General features: G+C 33.4%; 1 protein-coding gene across 3 annotated transcripts in view; it reads left to right on the forward strand.

Annotated features, from left to right (window-relative positions):
- Positions 1–23,153, forward strand: part of PPFIA2 (PTPRF interacting protein alpha 2) — a 412,913-nt gene that overhangs the window by 293,443 nt on the left and 96,317 nt on the right. For all 3 annotated transcript variants that reach the window (XM_045553300.1, XM_045553298.1, XM_045553299.1), the window contains 3 exons: positions 13,406–13,627; positions 21,675–21,821; positions 22,842–22,976. In XM_045553300.1, coding sequence (XP_045409256.1) covers positions 13,406–13,627; positions 21,675–21,821; positions 22,842–22,976 — 504 coding nt within the window. The remainder of the gene's footprint in view (positions 1–13,405; positions 13,628–21,674; positions 21,822–22,841; positions 22,977–23,153) is intronic.

Here is a 23,153-nt window from a genome sequence, read left to right on the forward strand (position 1 = left end):
ATTTTTGGAAATGTCTATGTAATAAAGGTTATCAGTTCAGGATAACTATAGTATTAGTGTGTAACTGCAAAGTAGTCATTCAGGTTAAAAAACATAAAAATATTTTTAGATACTAATAGAACTGTCAGAAAATGAGTTGTAAATCCTAGTCTCAGGGATTACCCTTTGTTTAGGGCAGTTAAGTTACTTAAATTACATAGTCAGAGTAGGCTATTAGCCAATATAAAATGTTTTATATCAGTGGTTTGAGAACTCTGTTGACAAAATAGTGCACAAAAATAGTCTAATAAAAATACATTCTGAAACAGTCCTTATTACTCATGGAAAAGTCCTATAATTATTGCCAACATTTTTAAAAGAAAAAGAAAAAAAAAGTTTTACTGAAACAAATTTAAATGTTTCTGTGTGACCTTCAATTTAATTGATTGTTTTAGAAGAACATAAATATTCACAGATAATAAAAATTTTCAGAACACACAATTTTACCTTGTTCAGAACTAGGCTCAATAACTTTTTTCCTGTTGCTTCCTAGATGGGAGTTAATTTGTTAATTTTTAAAAGTAAACATGCTGCTCTTATAAAGGAGATAATAATGCTCTTGACTTGTATAATATATCCTATACTTACAATTACTTTTTCCAGGTACAAATATTTGGTAAGTGATATGGATCAGTAGAATGTTAGATAGTGGTGGAGCTTCAGAAGACATAGGCCCTGTAGTAAATTTGGTAAGAATCTATAGTGAGAAATAAACATACCCAAATTAATATTGCAAAACATGATCAATAGCATGGTATCCAAAATAATATTAGGGTTTAAAGAAAAGGTAAATTAATCCTCATTGAGGGGTATCAGAGAGGCAGTATGGAATCGTGATTTGTTTGAAGTTAATAGACATGGATTCAAATCTCATCTCTACCAATTACTAGCTATGTGGCCTTACCCTTTAATCCCCCTGGGTCTCAGTTCCACATATGCCATTATTTTAATGGTATCTGCTGAGTTCTAACTAACAGACATCAACCATATGCATGTCTCTGGGGTACTGACTGTATTTTGTCAGTTCTTCTAAGTGTTCCTCAGTACATGTCAACTATTAAATACTACCAACAACTGTTCTGTTAAAGATTCAGTCTTGTCTACTGTAGCTAATTTTATGCATTATTGCTTCCTTCTCTCAAAAATTATTTGGGTTTATTTACATCTGGATAGCGCTAACAGAATATTTTATTTTATGCATTAATTCTATATATTGTACTCTAATTCCAAATAAAACATGATAATGGAATGTCTGTTTCTCTTTTACCCTCCAATTGAATTTTCAGGCAATAAAACCAAACAGGAGAATGGGGTTTATGAATTTGCCATCTTGGAAAAAGAAGGTCCAACTATAGCCCTAGATAGATTGACTAGACTGGCCCAGAGGTCAACAATTGGCTAGAAAAAGGCTCAGAAGAGGAAAAGTTAGGCTGTTCCATAGTTTATTCACATGGAGATGAAGTTATCTTGTACAAATTTTCCAGAAGCTGAGTTGGAGAGGAAGGCCATGACCAACAGTCAGGTGTCTTCTATATGCAATGGCAAAAGTAAAATATAATCTTCTAATTATGAGGAAAATCATTACATTCAAAACAAATCTCTCTGAGTGCAGTTACTAGGTTATTGTGTGTTAACTATGACCTTAGTAGATGGAAAGTGAAAGTGGAATTGACTCTTCTGTCTTTAATAATAGATTAAATATCATTTATATTAGCCCAGATTTGAGGGATGCAAAGTAAATACATCTTTGGTGAAGTAGGATATTTTCAAAGACTTTAAAAGATTGACTGGTTCAGAAGAGTTTGACAAAAATTTGTGCATCTATCTTTATTCTACTGGCATAATTTGAGGGTACATTTTGTGCCACAGAATCTCTCCTTTTCTGGGCATATAGAGAAGAAATTATTTTCCCTGTGTATCATTTTGTATGATCTATTAAGCCAGTCCAGGAAAATCTTTATGTTTATCATGCAGAAGTTCTTCAAAAAACTTAATTTTATTTTTCACTTTGGTAGAATTTATCTATCTCAACATTTCTTATGAAACACGAGTTCTCCAAGAATTTAATGTTTCATAGGACCTATTTCCCCAAAAAACAGAATTCCCAGGACAAGTGAATTAGGAAATATTGTTTTATACCATTTTAAACTGGTATAATTACTATAATAGTTCTATTTTAATTTTTAATATCATCAAGTTCTAAGAAAGAAACACAGTATGCAGTGTTTCCAGTTGTTTCTAGAGATGCTCTTTATCCACAGGGAAATTGCACCTGCCAGGATGAGTATTGTTCAGGATATGCCTTAATGTGGAATTAAGGAATGCTGGCTCTCACCCTTTAAAGATAGGCAAATCGTTCTTCAAACTTGTCTTGAAACCTCATTAACAAAGAGACTACAAGTCAATAAGAGCAAGATAAACAACCAGTATAAAGTCCTTTACAGTTCCTCCAAAAGTGCTTTTGCATAAGTTGCTTTATTTATCCCTGTAACAACCCTGTGAGGTTTGTAGAGCAAGAATTACTGGCTCAAATTTATATAGCTTGTAATCAGCAGAAGCAGCTGAGATAAATACCTAACAAGTGTACAAAGATTAAAAGTGAACTGTGGTTGAAGAAAGGCATCGTAAGAACTACCTGATATAATGGATTTCAAAATTTGAGTATTTAAGCAAAGTCTTAAACTTGTCCATGTGTCTAAGAGGATGAAAGAGTTTATTCACCTGAGCATGAGACGGAAAAGAAAATAAACAATAAACCTAGACAAAGAGAAATTTGTTATACCTGTGAGGATGCCTTCAGTAATCCATTGGTCAAGTATTTCTCTAGCAATTTGTACAGCTCTCTTCTTTCTCATCAATTTTTTCTTTATCTACTCTATTCCTATAACATACAAAGTTTTTCCACTTTAAAAACACTATCTGTTGACCCCACATCCACCAACAGCTATTACTCTTCTTTCTGCTTCTTTTTGGAGCAAAACTCTTTCAAAAAGTTTGTCTACTCACTGTCCCCGTTTTCTTTTTATCCATTCCTTAAAAAAACCCATTCCAATAGTCTTTGTCCCACCATTCCAAAGAAACCACTCCTGTTACAGTCATCGCTAAACTTGTATTGATAAATACAATCAATTCTCAGCCCCTGTGTAGCTGATGTCTCAGCACCATTTGACATCGTTGATCACTCTTTCCTCCTTCATACATTTTCTTTGCTTGCATACAGAAAACCACATTATGTTTTTCTCTTACGTTGCGGTTGGCTCTGTCTCAGTCTCTTTTCTTGGATCATATACTCTTCCCTTGGACTTCCTAATGTTGAAGTGTCCCAGGGCTCAGTCCTTCCGCATTCATACTCTTTCAGTGATTTCAGTCAATCTCATACTTTTAAATACTATCCACATGCTAATGACTTATGAATCTTCACCTCTAGTTCAGACCCTACAACCGAATGCATATATCTAAGTCCTCGTGAACATCTCCACTAGCTTATGTAAAAGACATTGCACACTGAAGATGTCAAGAACTTACCTCTTGCTATCCGCCACAAAACTTTCTTCATCTTCTCCATCTCACATGATGGAAACTTTGCCTTTCCAGATTCTCAAGCTAAAGAATGTGGAGTTACTTTTACCTCCTCCCTCTCTCACATCCCACGGCAAACTATAAAGAAATTCTATATTTGCTTTACCTTCAAAATATTTAATATGCCCAGAATCAGACCACTTCTCAGCACTTCCACTGGCAACTCTAGTCTGAACCACTATCATCTTTCACCTGGATTGTTATTATCACCTCCTACCAGGTCTCTCTGCTTCTCCCCCGGCCCTCTACAGTCTATTTTCAACACAGTATGAATCACAGTGATTTTGTTCTGCTTTGTTTTTTTTTTTTTTTTAGTTTTATGGATACATAATAACTGTACATATTTATGGGATATGTGTGATATTTTGATACAAGAGTGATATTTTAAAACATAGAACATGTCAATCATCTGCTCAAAACTCTGCAAATGCTTTCCACTTACACAAGGCTCTATATAATCTAGCTTGTCTTATCTTCTGAATTCATCAGCAAATCCTCCCCAGCCACATCAGCCTCCTGGTGACTTTTGACTTGGTCTTCCCTCTGCCTGAAAGGCCCTTCTTCCAGATATCTCCATGCCTGACTCCCTCACTTCCATCAAGCCTTTGTTGAAATGTCATAACATATTTTAACATAGTATGTAATATAGTATGTAATTTATTTATAATGGCTGTAATTTATTTTCTGCCACCCCAGCTAAACAATAGGCTCTATGAAAGTTAGGATCTTCATTTCATTCCTGATGAGGCTCAGGTACCCAGAATAGTTCCTAGAATATGATAAACACTTAATAAATACATTTTCAATGAATAAATAAATGCATATCACACTGTTTTAATGTTGTAACTTTATAAATCTTGATTCTTAGAACTTAATTATATCAGCTTTTCAAATTCCATTTTTAAACTCTCTTAAGATTGTAGAGGCCAAAGGAAAGGTTTCCTTCCACCCCCTAAAGATTCACTGAAAATGAACTGACAAAAGGCAGATTAATAGGTGAAAAAGGCATAAAAAATTTATTTTAACAGCAAATGGACATGGGAGTCATATGCAATGTATAAGACTGGAAGAGGGGCCAGATGGTTGAGGACAAATACTCTCTTCATAGGGGAAAGGTGTGTGGACTCAGGAGGCAGGCATTATTTTGTAATTCATTCTCTTTGGAAGCTGGGTGGCACTAACAAGTTAAGGGAAAGTAAGCAGCAAACCTGCATGGGAACAAAGTTTGTGTTACTATCCAAATAGTCTCCCAGAAAATCTCTCAGAGCTTCTCACAGAAAAATAAATGAAAAATCTATCTGGGCTGGTGACTTCCAGTATCTTCTTTTCTCTGGCAATTAATCTTTCCTAGTTATTTAATGAGATTTCTAAAAAGGGGGGCCTTAAGACAATTGCATTTCTTTTGGAAAGAAGTTTTCTGAGGAAATTCCAGACAGAATTTCTCCTGGTACTTCAGGAAAGAGTTATCAGAAAGAAAGGGAAGAGGAAGGTCAGAACCTGGGTTCTGAGGCTTATTTCTAAGGACTTTCAATTTTCAAAGCACTAGATGCACCAAAGCGTGACATTTTGGGGAATCATTTTCTGTGCTCTCAACAAAATTTTCATTGGAATTACTTAAATTAATTTGGGGAGAATAGTTACCTCTATTGGTAGACAGTTTTATTACATATATATGGCTTCTGTCTCCATTTGTTTGTATATTATGTTCTTTAATAATATTTAATTTTTTCCATAGAAGTTTTACAGATTATTAGATATATTTCTAGGCATTTACAGTTGCATTGCTATTCTGATTGATATATTCTTTTCATTTTTACCTAATAAATTAATCCCAGCATATGAAGATGATATTGAATTTTTAAATATTGATACAGCATCCAGCAAATTTGCCATAACCTATCCGTTCTAAGAGTTTATTGTGCTCTTGGACTTTTCTAAGTAATTAAGCAAATTAGGAGGGTTTTATTCTCTCTTCTTTTCCTTCCTAATTTCCATTTCTTTACTTATTATATATTGGCTAAGACTTTAACACAATGTTAAATAGTATGGGTCAGAATGGCATTCTGGCATTCGACTTTATAAGTCTGGCTTTATAAACCTTCTTCTAAAAATCTAGATTTTAGTAATAATGCTAGTCAAGTTTTGCCATTAATTGTGATGCTTATCATAGTGACTGGTACATACTTTTTATCAGATGTAGAATTTTCCTTCTTTTACAAGTTTGCTAAGAGTCATTATCAGAATAAGATATACTCATCTCTTAAAAATAGTGAATTTTAATGGTAACTATTTTTCTTTTCCTAGAAATAAACAATTTGATTATTGCCTTTGAACCATATGTATGATTCTCTGATAGAAATAAAATTTTATAAATTTATGTCAGAAAAAGAGATAAAGCTTTCTGTTGCTAGATTCATATTTATTACTATTTCTTTGTTTACCACTAATCCTTTACATATATAGTTGTTATGACCTGATTGGGATACAGATAAGTTGAGCTCTTTTTTAACTATTTAAAATAAAAGAGTAAACATCTATCAGTTAGATATTTTAATTAAACAGTAATACCAGGAATTTACTGCATCATACGGACTGCCAATCTCAATGTTGAATAATAAAATTATTAATGGAGAAGTAACCGTGAAAAATCATCTGGTCGAAAAATTTTCTAAGCAGGTCAATCATTGGTGTGTATTCTATTATAGAGGTTTATTTTTTGTCATCTTTTAGAAATGAGATAAAATCACACCTTTCCATTTAAAACATTTTAAAATGATTGATAGTAGGATAAAAAATACTAATTCCTTGGGTCTATTATAATATATTTTTTAATTCATTCTTTGTGATGTAAAGTTTTGTTTTCATTTTTTAATTTATTTTTTATTTCATATATTAAGTGGGTACAAATGTTTTTGTTACATAGATACCTTGTACAATGGTAAGTCAGGGTTTTTTGTGTGTTCATCACCAGAATAGTGTTCCTTATACATAATAGGTAAGTTTTCATACCACCCCTCCTCTACCACCCTTCCTCCTTCTTGGTTTCCAACGTCCTTTATATCTCTATGCCTGTATGTACGCATTGTTTAGCTCCCATTTATTAATGAGAACATATGGTGTTGGGTTTTCCATTCCTGAGATACTTCACTTAGGATAATGATCTCCAGTTCCATCCAATTTGCTGCAAACAACATTATTTCATTTCTTTTTATGGCTGAGTAGTACTTCATGATATATGTATACCACATTTTCTCATGAATTGATGGGCACTTATGTTGGGTCCACATCTTTGCAATTGTGAATTGTGCTGTAATAGACATTTGGGTGTAGGTATGTTTTTCATAGAATGACTTCTTTTCCTTTGGGTAGATACCCAGCAGTGGGGTGGCTGGATCGAATGGTAGGTCTACATTTATTTCTTTGAGGAATCTCCACACTGTTTTCCATAGAGGTTGTACTAATAAACAGTCCCACCAACAGCCTATAAATGTTTCTATCTCTGTATTGCATCCATGTCAGCATCTATTGTTTTTTGACTTTTAATAATGGCCATTCTGGTAAGGTAGTATCTCATTGTAGTTTTAACTGGCATTTTGTTGATGATTAATGATGTTGAGCATTATTTCATATATTAATAATATGAAATATGTCAGTATCTATTTCATTAATAATATGAAATAATATGAATGTCAGTATCTATTTCATATGTTTGTTGGACATTTCTCTCTCTTCTTCTAAAAAACTTCTGTTCATGTCTTTGCTGATTTCTGATGGTATTGTTTGTTTCTTTCTGATTTGTTTGAGTTCGTTGTAGATTCTGGATATCAGTGCTTTGTTGGATGTAGAGTTTACGAATATTTTCTCCCATTCTATAGGTTGAAACGTTTGAAATACTTAAACATTGTTGATAGTAGGATAAAAAAAATACTAATTTCTTGGGTTGATTTTATATTTTTATTACATTAATTTTACCAATAATTTATTATTTTATTACTTTAAACTCTTTCCCTTTTGATACCAGTTTTTCAGATTTGATGACTAAATTAGATATAGTAATCATTAAAGTACCTGCATAATATAGATCTTTGGTTCTTAACTCCAACTGAATTAAAAACAATTACATGCCTGAACCCCACCCTTGATATGCTCAAGAATGTGATCCATTCAATATTTTTCACTCAACTTTCCCAAGGATTCTAATGGCAGTTATGGTTGAATATATTACTTCTTCTTTGTCTAGGCTCTAGATTTACAGGAATTGTAAATAGATGGTTTATGTGTTATAAAACAGATTTAAGGAGTCAATGTAGAATTAAAAATAACAGGTGTGAATTCTATGCCGGGAAATTTTGAATCAAAGACAAAATGTGGTTATTTGTAGGACAAGATTTGAAATTGAAAGTCAGGTCTGATTTTTTTTCTTAATTTTATTTCAGAACATCACGGGTGTACAAATGTTTTGGTTACATAAATTGCTTTTGCACCATTTGAATCAAAGTCATAAGTGTGCCCATCCCCCAGATAGTGTGCATTGTACTGTTTGGTGTGAATTTATCCATCTTCTCCTCCCCCTCCCGCCTACCTGAATCACCAGGATTATGATGAGGGATAAACTCCTAAGAATCTATCTAAGAGAAATGAAGACATTTGTTCACACAAAGACTTACATGCAGATGTTCATGGTAGTGTTACTTATAGTAGTCAAAAGGTAGAAACAACCTTAATGTCTATCAACTGGAGAATACATAAGTAACATGTAGTATATCCACATGATGGAATACTATTTAGCAAAACAGAAATGAAGTATTGATAATATGCTACAATGTGTATGAAACTCAACATTATGCTCAGTGAATAAAACCTTTAATAGCACATATTTTGTGATTCCATTTATGTGAAAGATGCAGTATAGGGAATATATATGACAAAAAGTAGTTAGTGGTTGTCTAGGACTAGGGATGGAGATCAACTATGAGTGACTATTAATAAGTATGAGGATTCTATTCAGGGTAATAAAAATGTTGTCAGATTCAATCATGTTAGTAGTTGTACCACTCTGTAAGGATACTAAACACTATTGAAGTTTACACTTTAAAAGGGTGAATTTTACAGTATATAAATTATATATCAGTAAAACTGCTTAAAATAAGCATTGACTTTTTTAAAATTTAGCCATTTACCATTTAAGTGCCACAGTTTATTTTAAAGGTAAGTCAAGTTAACAATGATTTGAAACAAAATCAAGATATTGTGTTTTCTTACATATAAATCACATTATTAATAGGACCTTTCTGCTCTGAAATTATGAAAACATAATAAGCTCATCATAAAATACACTTAAGGTGATTTGAATAGATAAAAGATTATACATTTTCATAAACATAAAAGATTCCTAAATACTTGAGAGAAAAATTGAGAGTTTGAAAATATTCCCATGGATAGTCTCAAAAAGTAGCATAAAGACAATGCAGGGCACATCTGCTGCTTAAACAAATTAAAGAGGTTAACATTTTAAAAGTGTTTTATTTTACTTGCCTCATTACTATTTATATTTAGTTAAATTTCTCTTACCTCGAGCCCATTTAAACATATGTAATTTTTAAACAAGATTTTAATGGACCTCAGGTGCACAGAATTAGAATAATCATTTTCTCATTACAAAATAAATATCATTTAGTTGCACCAAAAATATTTTTCAAATATATATACACACATATATATGGTGTGTGCAGGTAGTATGTATATTTATACACACAAACACACCCCTCATATATATGTGTATATACATACGTGCGTACACACACACATGTACACACATATGAGTGGCTTATATAATTACCTGTCCATACCATGCAGCATGTATAATTTTCTGCTGTTGCTTTATAGGTTCTGATTAGAAGCATTATGGTAAAGTATACATGAACTGAACTGTAAATTAAAAATTCTGCATTTTAATTCACATCACTTCTATATGATTACCTGAGTCTCAATTTCTCCAACATTCCTTAGGGCTCTAGAATCCTAAATGTAATTTTTCAAGTATCTAAAACACTTTTCAAAACAAAAATTTATTTTTGTGTTTTTTGTAGGGTTTTTTTTTCCAAAGCCAATTTATTAATGTATAGTTTGCATATAATTAAGTGCATAATTCCATGATTTTGATAAATATGTATGTACCTATGTAAACACTACCACAATCAAGATAGAGAACATTCTCAACACTCTTAAAAGTGCCCCTGTGCCGCTTTGCAGACAATACCACTCCCCACTGCTCATGCCCAGAAAACAGCCAGTCTGCTTTTCTGCCACTATAGATTATAATGGTCTTTTCTAGAATTTAATTAAAATGGAACCACATAGTAAGCACTATTTTTTATATAGCTTCTTTTTTTCAGCATGTTTCTGAGATTCATTCTTGTTATTGGAGATCCCAGTAGCTTGTTCTTTTTCATTGTTTGAATATATCAAGTTACATTTGTTTACCTCAGGAACAGAGATATTTTCTCCTATTTTTAAGAAGTATTTTTTAATTTAATTATTTAGTACAATTGTATTGCAGTTTTAGTAACAGTTTCCAAATTTTATTCACAAGAAGTCCCTGCTGGTTACTGATTTAACTCTTAAGATAAAATTTGGATCCACAGACCTAGTGCTTTGCAAATATTACTCATTATTTGATCACAGAACTCCTGTAATATGAGTACAGAACTCTATCCAATAAAAGGGGTGAGCAATGTTACAAATATATAGGAATGTTGGAGTGGAGGCTGCAGTCCATTGGCAACATCCCCCTTAGATGAGAGTCTCTGTTCTCCTTGCTGCTAAGAGGGTTGCTTGCTGAAAAATCAGAGCTGAGCAAGTCTTTATGAATTGCTCTCAGAGGAAGGGAACTGTGAACTTTTACAATGCACAACTATCTGTACACTGAAGTCAGAAAAGCCATTTTATATAATCATTAGGCAGCAATTGAGAACTGGATTAGGAAAGAAGGCTAAAATCAATTGCAACTCAGTTATGTCCAAATTTGGCATAACTGAGGAGTGATTTTGGAGAGTTTTTGATGTAATTTCAAATATTTTCAAACTCTATACATAATCTATAAGTAACTGGGCAAGTTTAAGATTTAATAGAATTTCTACCTCCTCATGATGAGAAATTGCTCCAGTCAACTGAAAAAAAGGCAATTGAGTCTGTCTTCATCTTTCCCTGCCTTTTTAATTTGGATTTGCCCATGTTTTTCCATGCTCTCACATTGTATTAGGTTATTGGACTTAGCAATACTTTTAGCCTTTTGTCTGCTTTCCCTTTCACTGTTTTATCTTTCTCACTGCGTTATGATGCTTTCTGTTCTTTCCCAGTTCTCCTACAGTTAATTCTGCTCTATGCGACATTTGCATTTCTGAAAATCATGAGAATGCAAAATTGTGCAATAAAAAACACAGAGCTTAGGGAGTAAATGGGTTTTGTGACATAACAGTAAGATGTTTACTGATATTACATTAAAATAAAGGTAGAAAGCTAATAAAAATGGTAGCATAGTTTTACACATGTTAAAAGGTTAACAATTGCATAAATGCAATGATCACTAAGGCTCTTTACCCTGAATATAACCTGAAGTTTGCTTATGGATATGGGTGTTAGAAGGGTTAAAGGCTTTCATTTATTGTAAAGTCGTGGAAGGAGAGGTATCTGAAATCAGACAGAAAATTGTAACACAGGTGCAGGGAAAAATTTGTAACACACATGCAGAACTGAGGTCAGTATTAGATATTTGAGGAATGTGCATGTGTGCACATCGTGTATTCCTGTGTGGCCTGGTTCAGCTAGGTGTGGTTTCCTACGTTTAGCCAGTGCTTCTCAGGAACAAAATTGCACATAAGAAAACAAAAAATTTACTTTATGTTCAAAATTGTTTTCTAATATATCTATCATCTTGGAATAAGCTCATGTTGTTAAATAAGCATTACAGCAGAACTGACTGTACTTTCTTTGCTTTTTTCCATACTTTTTCTTTCTACTTGGATGTGCTCTTTTTCTCTTCGTAGTTATTTCTCCCAAATTGCTGCACTGTTCTCACCACAAAGCTTCTCCAACACAGCTAGGCTGTGGAACATAGTTTCTTTTCTTAATTTTTAATTTACAAATAATAATTGTATATATTTGTGGGGTACAATGTGATGTTTTGATATATGTATACATTGTGGAATGATTAAATCAAGCTAATTAATGTATCCGTAATCTAACCTCATTATTTTTTGTGATGGGAACATTTAAAATCTACTCTTTTAGCAATTTTGAAATATACAATACATTATTACTGGGGTCACCATGCTGTGCAGCAGATCACTAAAATTTATTTTTCCTGTTCAGTTGAAACTTTTTACACTTTGATCAACATCTCCCCTTTCCTCATCATCACCACCGCCTTCCCTTAGCCTTAGTAACCACCATTCTACCCTCCACTTCTATGAATTTGACTTTTTTAGATTCCACATAAAAGCAAGATCATGTAGTACTTGTCTATCTGTTCCTGGCTTATTTCACTTCACATAACATCCTCCAGATTCATCCATGTTGTTGCAAATGACAGTATTCCCTTTGCTTTTAAGGCCAAATAATATTCCACTGTGTATATATATCACATTTTCTTTATCCATTTATCCATTGATGGATATTTAGGTTGATTCCATATTTTAGCTGTTGTGAATAATGCCATATTGAACATGAGAATATAGATATCTCTTCAACATACTGGTTTCAATTCCTTTGGTTTTATATCCAGTATTGAAATTGCTGGATCATATGGTACTCCTATTTTTAATTTTTTGAGGAACTTCCATATTGTTTTCCATCATGGATGTACTAATTTACATTCCCACAAACAATGTACAAGGGTTCCCTTTTTTCCCACATTCTTGGCAACACTTGTTCTCTTTCAACTTTTAATAATAACTATTCTAACAGGTATGAGGTGATATCTCATTGTAGTTTTAATTTGTATTTCCTTGATGATTTGCGATATTGAGCTTTTTTTTTAATGTGTCTGCTGGACATTTGTCTGTTTTCTTTTGAGAAATGTCTGCTCAGGTCTGTTGCCCATTTCTAATCTAGTTATTTGTTTTCTTTCTATTAAGTTGTTTGAGTTCCTTGTATATTTTGGATTTTAGCCTGTGAGGCATACTTCTGAAGATTTACTTCTAAAAACCCCTGGCTTCTAGGCGTCTCCTTCATAAAGAGGAAAAATAAATCTCAAAATATTTAACTCCTTTCAACCTACTTCCTGTGGGTTGTGTGCACATGTGAGTTTTATGTTGACAGCAATATAGAAATCAATACTTTTCTATGCTCCACCTTTGTTCCAGCTAGATCAGATTAACAGTGGAAATAATCTTTAATCAAAAATATCGTGTAAGTTCTTTTTCTGAATGTTATTGAAAATAAAGCTTGCAAATTCAAAAAGTATCTTGAATAAAAAATTAAAAATATTACACAGTTTCTATGTTCTTACCTATTAATTAAAAATAAAATACTGTGATAAATCAATATACTATTGTATATTAATAATAAATGCATCTGTTAAGCTGTTTGAATATTACTGATCTACTTTCATATTTTAATGACAATTTACAGTTTTCTCAGTAACTTAGTTTTCCTGCAAAACTACTTCTTTTCAGAAGTTCTTATTTCTCAGTGTGAAAGCTATATCAGTTTCATTTCTTTAAGTTCATGAATTTTAAATTAAAGATGAAGAAAATCCTAAGTGCCTTTTCTTTTTCTATTCCTGCAGCGTTTGTCCAATGGTTCTATAGACTCAACTGATGAAACTAGTCAAATAGTTGAACTACAAGAATTGCTTGAAAAGCAAAATTATGAAATGGCCCAAATGAAAGAACGTTTAGCAGCCCTTTCTTCCCGAGTGGGAGAGGTGGAACAGGAAGCAGAGACAGCAAGAAAGGACCTCATTAAAACAGAAGAAATGAACACCAAATATCAAAGGGACATTAGGGAGGTAAGTGATTCATACCACTTTCAGTCTTTGATTCCTGAATGCTGCTTCTAAGCTGCTCATTCCATAATTTCCCCTAATGGTATATATTTTTTACTTCTTCCCAAAAGACCATAGTTTGAGATGCATTATATTCGTTATGGAACTTGTTCAGTAAAGCAAAATAGTTTACTTCATGAACTCTTTAACAGTGTATGAAAAGAAATTTGTGGCACCAAGTCTCAAATATAACAAAGACGTTCTGATGCTTTTAATAATTTAAAAAAAAATAAGCATCTAATTTTAAATAACCCCGGATATAGGTATGAATCATGAATGGCTATACAGTTAGCATATGAGAATGCTCAAAAACAATACTTTAAATTGTCCCATCTCTTATTTTGGTTTTGTATCAATGAATGTAAATATATATGTGTGAATATACATATACACACATACATAACATAACCTTTCTTTTTCTATATATTCAATTCTTGTTAGACTTAACATTGTTTCATTTACTTAAAAGAGAGAGTACTTTAAAGTTACTACAAGAGATACAAGGGGATATTTTATTTGTAACATTGCCAAATCATCTTACTTGCTAAGGTGAAAGTTTAGAATCTTTTTACTTTCTCACTCCCAATTAGAAGGAAAATTATTTATATTTATAAAATTTTATTTTGTCACTTTTCAATTTTTCCATTTTTATGTAATCTTTTTTACATCTTTTTTATTTTCTTCTCATTCTCTCTTGAGCCTGTTTTATCATACGTTTGCCCCCACTGACCCATCAAAACTGTTCTCATAAAAGTTATTATTAACCTTCATGTTACTGAATTCAGGGGCCAATTCTCAGTCCTTAGAAGCACTTGATCCACTTACCACTCTTCCCTTCCGGAGCACTTACTTCTTCACTGGGCAAGCAGCACACTATACTTCTGGGATGTTCCTCCAAATTTACTTGTCACTTTTCTGCTTAAAATTTTTAATGGCTACCTATTCTACTTACAGTAATATCAAAGCCCTTGCAGTGGTCTATAAGCCACATACAATCTCTACTACCACCCTCCTGACCTTTTAGAGATCATCTCCTACTCTCCCATCCTAGCCCACTCTGTTTAATTTAGGTTGCCTTTTAAGCAAGCTGGACCTATTTTGTTGCATTTTCTTTTCCCACTGCCTTTTCCTCAAATGTCTTCTCAGTGAAGTGTTCCCTGACCTTGCTTTTAACACATATACTCTCCTTCTTCTTTCATTTACTTACCCACAGCACGCAGTGTCATCTGACACAGCATATATTTTACTGATTCACTTTTTTCTTATATGCTTCCATCCCTAACTATACACAAAGATTCATAAGGGCTGGGATTTTTTGTTTTTTTGTTTTATTCACTGCTCTCTTCTAATCACCTAAACAGCTATTAAGTGTATAATAGGCACTCAAAACAATCTTTTTTGAAAGAATGTATATTTGTAAGTGTTTATAATAAGCACATATCAGAAGGCATTATTGTTATCGGAATATGTGCTAAAACAAGGTCTACTATCTCAAAAAAAATAGATGATCCAGGAAGTGGTGGACTCTTCCACTTCAGCACAGATAATGAAACAATGATTTATGAATTAATAGTTCATGAATACATGTCTCCTCTTCACCCGTCCTCACAACCCAAACTCAGAGAATTTATAAAGTAGATGAAGTTTAACCCCTCTTCTATATCACTGTTAAGGAATCACTAGGATTTCTGGCTATCAAATCACTAGGCCCATTTCTCGATCTTTTGCTCATTCTGTATTTCATCATTCTTTTGGTTCTGGAGAGTCAGCTGTTAATTTTAGCACTCACCTACTCTATCCATGCTTATCTGATCCATTGTTACTTAAAGATACAGCCTAGTATCTGCAGCTCCCCGTGCCTTGTTGCCCATTTAAAAATAACTCCTTGATACTAACAGTGTCTGGATGTAGGTGACAAAAAGCTCAGTCAGATGGAAAATGTCAGTCCTCTGATGCGGGTGCTCTTTATTAGGAATCCATTCCAATGGGTAAGGCATTGTCCTTTCACAAAGAATTCTTTTAAAATACAGCTATTCTTATCAGCTCCATAATTTCTATGTAATTAAATTTTAGAAGAGTTTCATGAGAAAGGAATATGCTTTTATTATCCACCTTTGAAGGGAAGTTGCAAACACAAATGTTTTCAGAGCCAAGCAGGCAATATAAATGTGTGAAGTGCCAGGTGCAAGACAGTAGGAAGTGACAGAGATGATAAGACCTGTGAAAGGAGCCGATACTCAGACTACCTTTCTGGAAGCATCACATTGTTTTACACACACAGACACACACACACACACACACACACACATGCACACACACACACATGCACACACAACACTGGGAGGGTGAATAAAATATTACTGAAAGATTTACATCTCAAGCTACAGGTCTCTGGTTTGCTAAGGATTTTTAAAGGAACAATAACATGTGAAAACTATTACAGTTGCATTATGTTTAATTTCTCTAATTCCTGCCCTAGAGGGAAAGTACTTATTATTATCCCTATTTTTCTCAAATGAGAACCCAAAGGCTTAGTGAGTTACAGTGATGTGCCCAAGGCCTATGTACTGCCCTGTCCCCAAGCATCAACAAGAAACAAGATTGGCTTGCCGTAAAACTTGTGCTTCTTACACTATGAACTGCTTCACAAATCAGCACAATACAATAGCAACTATCATAAAAATTCAGCTACAATATAACTGCCCTCTAAATAATCAATCTTTTGGTTATCCTTTCCAATAAGCAAGAAGATGTGAAAAATCATCTTACAAAAGAAGAACTTATAAAAGAAATTACTCATGCTCAAAGCTCTATATTTCACTTTTATTTTCCTGAATAATATATTACTGGGTTGTGGTCACACAAAGTCTACTTTAAAGTTTCTTAGTAGGAAAAAAAGTTAATTTTTCTTGGTACTCCTATAGCATTGCTAGCACAGTATGATTTATATATTGGGCAGGTGATAAATGTTTGTTGAATCAATGAAGGAAAAATTAGGCAATAGGAAAAAACAAGTATATAATTAAAAAAACCAAAATGTATTTTTCTTTGCATGTGAGGGTAATCTAATATATCTAAAATGATTTTTATAATTTTGTTCCATTAGTGGTTTCAGAATATATTCCTGTAGTTTTTCTTTGTCAAAAAAGAAATCTATCCAAATTTACTTTCATTTAAAGTTTTGTCTTGAAATACAAATCCTTAAATTGATTTTGACCTATTAGAGTAGGTAAGGTGGACTAAAGCTAGACAAAATGCACATAAAAATAAAAAATCTCATAAAAGTGGCTTAACACTCTACTTTTTTATTATATATATATATTTTATTTCAGCATATTAGTGGGTACAAATGTTTAGGTTACATATATTGCCTTTGCCCCACCCAAGTCAGAGCTTCCAGCATGTCCATCCCCCAGACAGGGTGCACCACACCCATTAGGTGTGTATATACCCATCCCCTCCGGCCCCCTCCCACCTGTCTGAGGCCTGATGAATGTTACTACCATATGTGCACAGAAGTATTGATCAATTAATACCAATTTGACGGTGAGTACATGTAGTGCTTGTTTTTCCATTCTTGTGATACTTCACTTAGTAGAATGGGCTCCAGCTCTTCACTTTTTAATCAAAAAGTTTACAAATTGTGTATAGATGATAATATCTCCTTAAATACATGGCTGTGAAATTTTCACAAAGTATTTTAATTGTATTTTGTTTTGTGCATAAAACCAGCTTATCTTTCCAGCTTCCTATTAAAAGTTCTTCAAAAGTTCACTGTGTGATTAAATGAATTAATACTATTGATTTTGTCTCTTCTATTATCTGAAAGATGTAGTTATATCTTTCACTCTCTTAGATCTAAGTTGCTATAGAGTTATATTGATCAGATATAATAAAATCCAATTTATGCATAAACTTTAGGCCAACAGATCATTATTTATTTTTTTCCCTCATTTTTTTAGGTTGCAGTTTTTAGGGACTTAAATATGTTCCTCTTTTAGAATTAAATAACACAGAGGGAAAAGCTATTTCTCTGACTTGTAAATTCAAAATTTATTTCTAGCAACACAGCCTGCAGTTAAAAACTGAATCTCCCACATAAATCCCTAAATCAAAAATGCAGTAAAAATTGTGTATAATGATTCCTGCATATAATGTATGCCATAGAATTAGATCAGCTAATTGTGGACATAATAGTAATTAATAGTTTTAAAAACAGCTATTATTTATTGAGGGTATGTTCTACATGAGGCACCATACAAAGCACTTAAAATATTATGTTACCTAATTCTTAACAACAGTGTTATATGGCAGGTATTATTAATAGTACCCTAACCAAACAAAATATATGAAGAAGGTGAAGCATAGTAAAGGCAAACAACATTTACCCATGACAACAGTTAATAATTATTGCAAACTAGGATTTGGAGAAAGTATATACTATGTCAATGCTCCTGTTTTTGAAGAGTTTCATAGTAGATATATTACTTTTTAATTAATTTTAATTTTTTATATAAATATAATTTTTCAAAGTCAATGTCAAGAGAGTACACAAATAAACACAAGAACACACACATTCCCTGCCCACTTCTCATCTCATGTTTTCACCCCATTTCCCTGAGATTGCTAATTTCAACCCTTTCATCCATGAGTTCTGGTATTTTTTCTCTTATTTAAACCTAATATCTGTCTTACTAGTATATTAGATGAAGACTACCTATTTTATTCCTACCCTTACTTTCTCTTTCACTCATCTGTCCATTATAGTTATCTCAAAATCACATTCAGTGTTACCATTTTTATGACTGTGAATAATTTTCACAATTGATCCGAGTAGTAGTTTCCAATGGTAATATCTCTCTTGTGGTACAAATTTCTGTTTTTCCAGGATCTTATGAATTACCTGAGATGTTAACTTGCTTATTTATTTTTTAAACTATGATAAATCTACCCATATTCTCTAACAGTTTGTTAAAATTTCTTTCAACTCAATTATGTTCAAAGGTCAGGCAAAAAGGTAACTTAGCATTGTCATTTTTATGTTTTTGGAATCCTCCTTTTTTCTTTGGCCTTCACCCCTCTGATCTGTACCACTTTCTTCTGTAAGCCAATTTCACTATTTCAGCTGTTCTTATGGAATTTACCCCTATTATCACGTTAAAAATCCAGGAGAAAAAAGTGATTGAGGTCCTTAAATGAGAAAAAGCATAGAACCCAGAGGACAGATAAAGACTAACCTCTGGTAGAAGGTGGAACATTTGTTCTAAACTGAAAGCTAGAAGTTATGGATTTGTGTGCATGTGGTTAAAATTCCAGGTGGTGGTGAGAGAAGGACTGTCCATTTAAGGGCTTCTATTTATTTTGGAAGATTGGAAGAAAGGTTATCTGCACTGTAACTGAAGCATGACTGGCTCTGGACCCAGGAGGAGAATGATAGAGACTGATTGGAAATGAATGATCAAATTAATCTGGATATTAATATATGGAAACTATCACCATTCTCTTGATTCTAGGCTCCTTATATAAAGACACTACCCACGTTCTCAGGAAACCATTCCAGACCCATGAGACATACTTCTACAGCTAATTTTCCCCCAACATCTTGTCAATAAAGTAGATTATCAATCTACTAATAAATTTTCATGTAAGCTGTTAGTAAGATAAATTCATCTCTATATTATTATCTATAAATTAGGTTGTTTAAAATATCAATGTCTTTGGGGTCTTGTTCATAAATTCTGTCCCTAGGCCAATGTTGATAAGAGTATTCCAACATTTTCTTCGAGAATTCTTACAGTTTCATGCCTTAGGTTTAAGTCTGTTATCCACTGTGAGTTAATTTTTGTGAGAGGTGCAATACTGTCTCAGTCTTCTACATGTGGCTATCCAATTTTCCCAGCACTATTTATTGAATAAGGATTCTTTTCCCTAGTGTATGTTTTTGTCTGCTTTGTCAAAGATTAGATGGCTATATGAGGATGGTTTTATATCTGGGTTCTCAGTTCTTTTCCATCTGTCTGTGTCTCTGTTCTTGTGTCAGTACCATGCTGTTTCAGTTACTATAGCCTTGTAGTATAGCTTGAAGTCTGGTAAATTGATGCCTCCCAATTTTTTCTTTTTGCTTAAGAGTGCTTTTGCTATACAGGGTCCTCTTTGGTTCCATACAAAGCATAGAATTATTTTTATCTAGATCTGTGAAAAATGACATTGGTATTTTCATAGGGATTGCATTGAATCTGTAGATCACTCTGGGTAGTATAGACATTTTAACAATGTTGATTCTCCTGACCCATGAGCATGGTATGGTTTTCTGACCCCAAAGGCAATCACAGCAACAACAAAAATAAATAAATGGGGCCTGATCAAATTAAAAAGCTGCTGCACAGCCAAGGAAACTATCAGCAGAGAGCAAACAGACAACCTACAGAATGGGAGAAAATATTCATGTGCTACACATCTGATAAAGGGCTGCTAACTAGAACCTATGTAAAACTCAGGAAAATCAGCAAGAAAAAAATCAAACAACCCTATCAAAAAGTGGGCAAAGGACGTGAACAGAAACTTTTCAAAAGAAGACAGACTAATGGCTAACAAACATATGAAAAAATGCTTAACATCTCTCATCATTAGGGAAATGCAAATCAAAACAACAATGAGATATCACTTAACTCCAATGAGAATGGCTTTCATCAAAAAGTCCCAAAACAATAAATGTTGTCATGAATGCAGAGAGATAGGAACACTCGTACACTGCTGGTGGGACTGCAAACTAGTACAACCTCTGTGGAAAGTAATGTGGAGATACCTCAAAGAACTAAAAGTAGAACTACCATTTGATCCACCAATCCCATTACTGGGCATCTACCCAAAGGAAAAAAAGACATTCTATAAAAAAGCATCTGGGCTAGAATGTTTATAGCACCACAATTCGCATTGCAAAGATGTGAAAACAATTCAAGTACCCATCAATACAAGAGTGGATTAATAAAATGTGGTATATGTATACCATGAAGTTCTACTCAGTCAGAAAAAACAACGGTGTTCTAGCACCTCTTGTATTATCCTGGATAGAGCTGGAACCCATTCTACTAAGTGAAGTATCACAAGAATGGAAAAACAAGCACCACATGTACTCACTGTCAAATTGATATTAACTGATCAACACTTATGTGCACGTATAGTAGTAACATTCATTGGGTGTCAGGCAGGTGGGAGGGGGGAGGAGGGGATGGGTATATTCACACCTAATGGGTGTGGTGTGCACCCTCTGGAGGATGGACATGCTTGAAGCTCTGACTCGGATGGGGCAAAGGCAATATATGTAACCTAAACATTTGTACCTCTGCAATATGCTGAAATAAAAAGAAAAAAATAAAATAAAATATCAATGCCATGGTTTTCTTCATTTGCACTAATTTTCATTTTCCTATAGTTTTGTGTTCATTGACTTCTCTAAATTCATATTCGAAATGTATACAGCAAGGGAAATTGTTAAGTTCCTAAGTCAATTAATGAATTCATTGTGAATATGATTCAAATATATCATTTTTTTAGCCTACTCTTTTAACTGCTGAGTCACTCTTTCTTATGTTTAAGGTGAGAATAAGGATGGTATTTGTTATCCATTATTTGAAGATTGATTTGCAAGTTAGAATTGTAGCGACCATTTTAACAATAATGATTTGCAACTCTACCTGCAATTGTACTTGTTTCTACTGCTCGTTATACACTTCTTTTCTAAAGATGTCAATTCTACAGTAGACAGTTTCAAAATGTACTCCTTTGCATTTTCAGGAAGCAGAAAGTTTTGGGTTAACCCATGATGCAAGAAGAATTTAGACTGATAAGTTGGGAAAACTACATGAAATCTTGCATTCCTTCCATGAAAAGGAAGGAATGAGTATTCGCTTGAAAAAAGCAATAGTATTTACGTCTTACTATTTTACTTAAAACGCAAGACAATGTATTAAATTATCTGAGAATCTAATTTGACTTTTTATTTTAATTGTAGGCCATGGCACAGAAGGAAGATATGGAAGAAAGAATCACGACCCTTGAGAAACGTTACCTCAGTGCTCAGAGAGAATCTACCTCCATACATGACATGAATGATAAACTAGAAAATGAGCTGGCAAATAAAGAGGCCATCCTACGGCAGGTTTAGTATCACTGTCTTGCTTTTGTTCTGGTCCGTGCACGTGTTCCCACCATTCTCATAAAACATGGGGTAAATAAAATAGAGTCTTTCCTGGCATGTGAGTGATTAATCATTCTCTCAAATTTAGAATTCTCTAAACAAATATGATTTTCAGTATGAAATTTACTTTCTAGAAAATTAAAGAAATTATTTATCTTGATAGTAATAAAAATGGCTATTTACTTTTGATCTAGACATAAATCAGAAATTGTACTAAACAGTTTACATGTATTACCTCACTTAGTTCTAACTACCATCTGTGAAGTTGGTGCAGTTATTATACTCAGAACACTAAGCTTAAGACACATTAACACTTTCCCCAGGTCATATGTCTGGTAAATGACAGAGCCAATAATGAAAAGCTAAGTTTATTGGTCTCTATAGCAAGAGTGGGCAAACTATGGCCCATGTTTGGCTACCTGCTATTGTAAATAAAGTCTTGTTGGAGCATAGCCATGCCCAGTCACTTCCTCATTGTCTGTGGCTGCTTTTGTGCTACCACAACAGAGTTGAGTAATTTGGACAGAGGCCGTACGATACACAAGGCCTAAAATATTTACTATCTGTCCCTTACAGAAAAGTTTTCCAAACTTATCTCCAGAGACTGGACTCTTAGTCATCATGTTACATTCCTTCTCCCACTCCTGGATAATACTATGATTTTCAATATTTTGCTATTATGGTACATCTGAAGTCTTAGTACTGAGCTATATTCCATTTATTCAAGTTTATACTCAGGAGTAATTTCTGTTTTGCTGCCAATGGTAAGAGCTTTTCTAATTTTTAATGTGCTGAATTTTATTACGGAAAATGGATGAGTAATATATGAAAACATGATGACAGTCATTACTTTGCACATTTAGGTGGGGCAGTGGCTGCTTTTAAATCTAGATTAATGGCTGAGTGCAAAGCCCCGAGTGACTGGTCTTTACTATCCTAAATCTGATCTTTTAAGCGTCTCTGCTATCATTCCTATTTCAGATGGAAGAGAAAAACAGACAGTTACAAGAACGTCTTGAGCTAGCTGAACAAAAGTTGCAGCAGACTATGAGAAAGGCTGAAACCCTACCTGAAGTAGAGGCTGAACTAGCTCAGAGAATTGCTGCCCTAACAAAGGTACTGCACTATAACGACTGGTCTACCTAAATATGCTTGTAGAAACAGTGGCAATCAAAATGGAATCTATAAAGATTTTCTTTAAGCTTTGTGAAAATTAAGTTTATTTAATCTTTACTATTTGGTCTGTTATTTAATGAATTTTTGTTATTACACATATTTATGCTAACATGAATA

This window comes from Lemur catta, chromosome 6 (assembly GCF_020740605.2).
Source record: "Lemur catta isolate mLemCat1 chromosome 6, mLemCat1.pri, whole genome shotgun sequence".
Lineage (NCBI taxonomy): Eukaryota > Metazoa > Chordata > Mammalia > Primates > Lemuridae > Lemur > Lemur catta.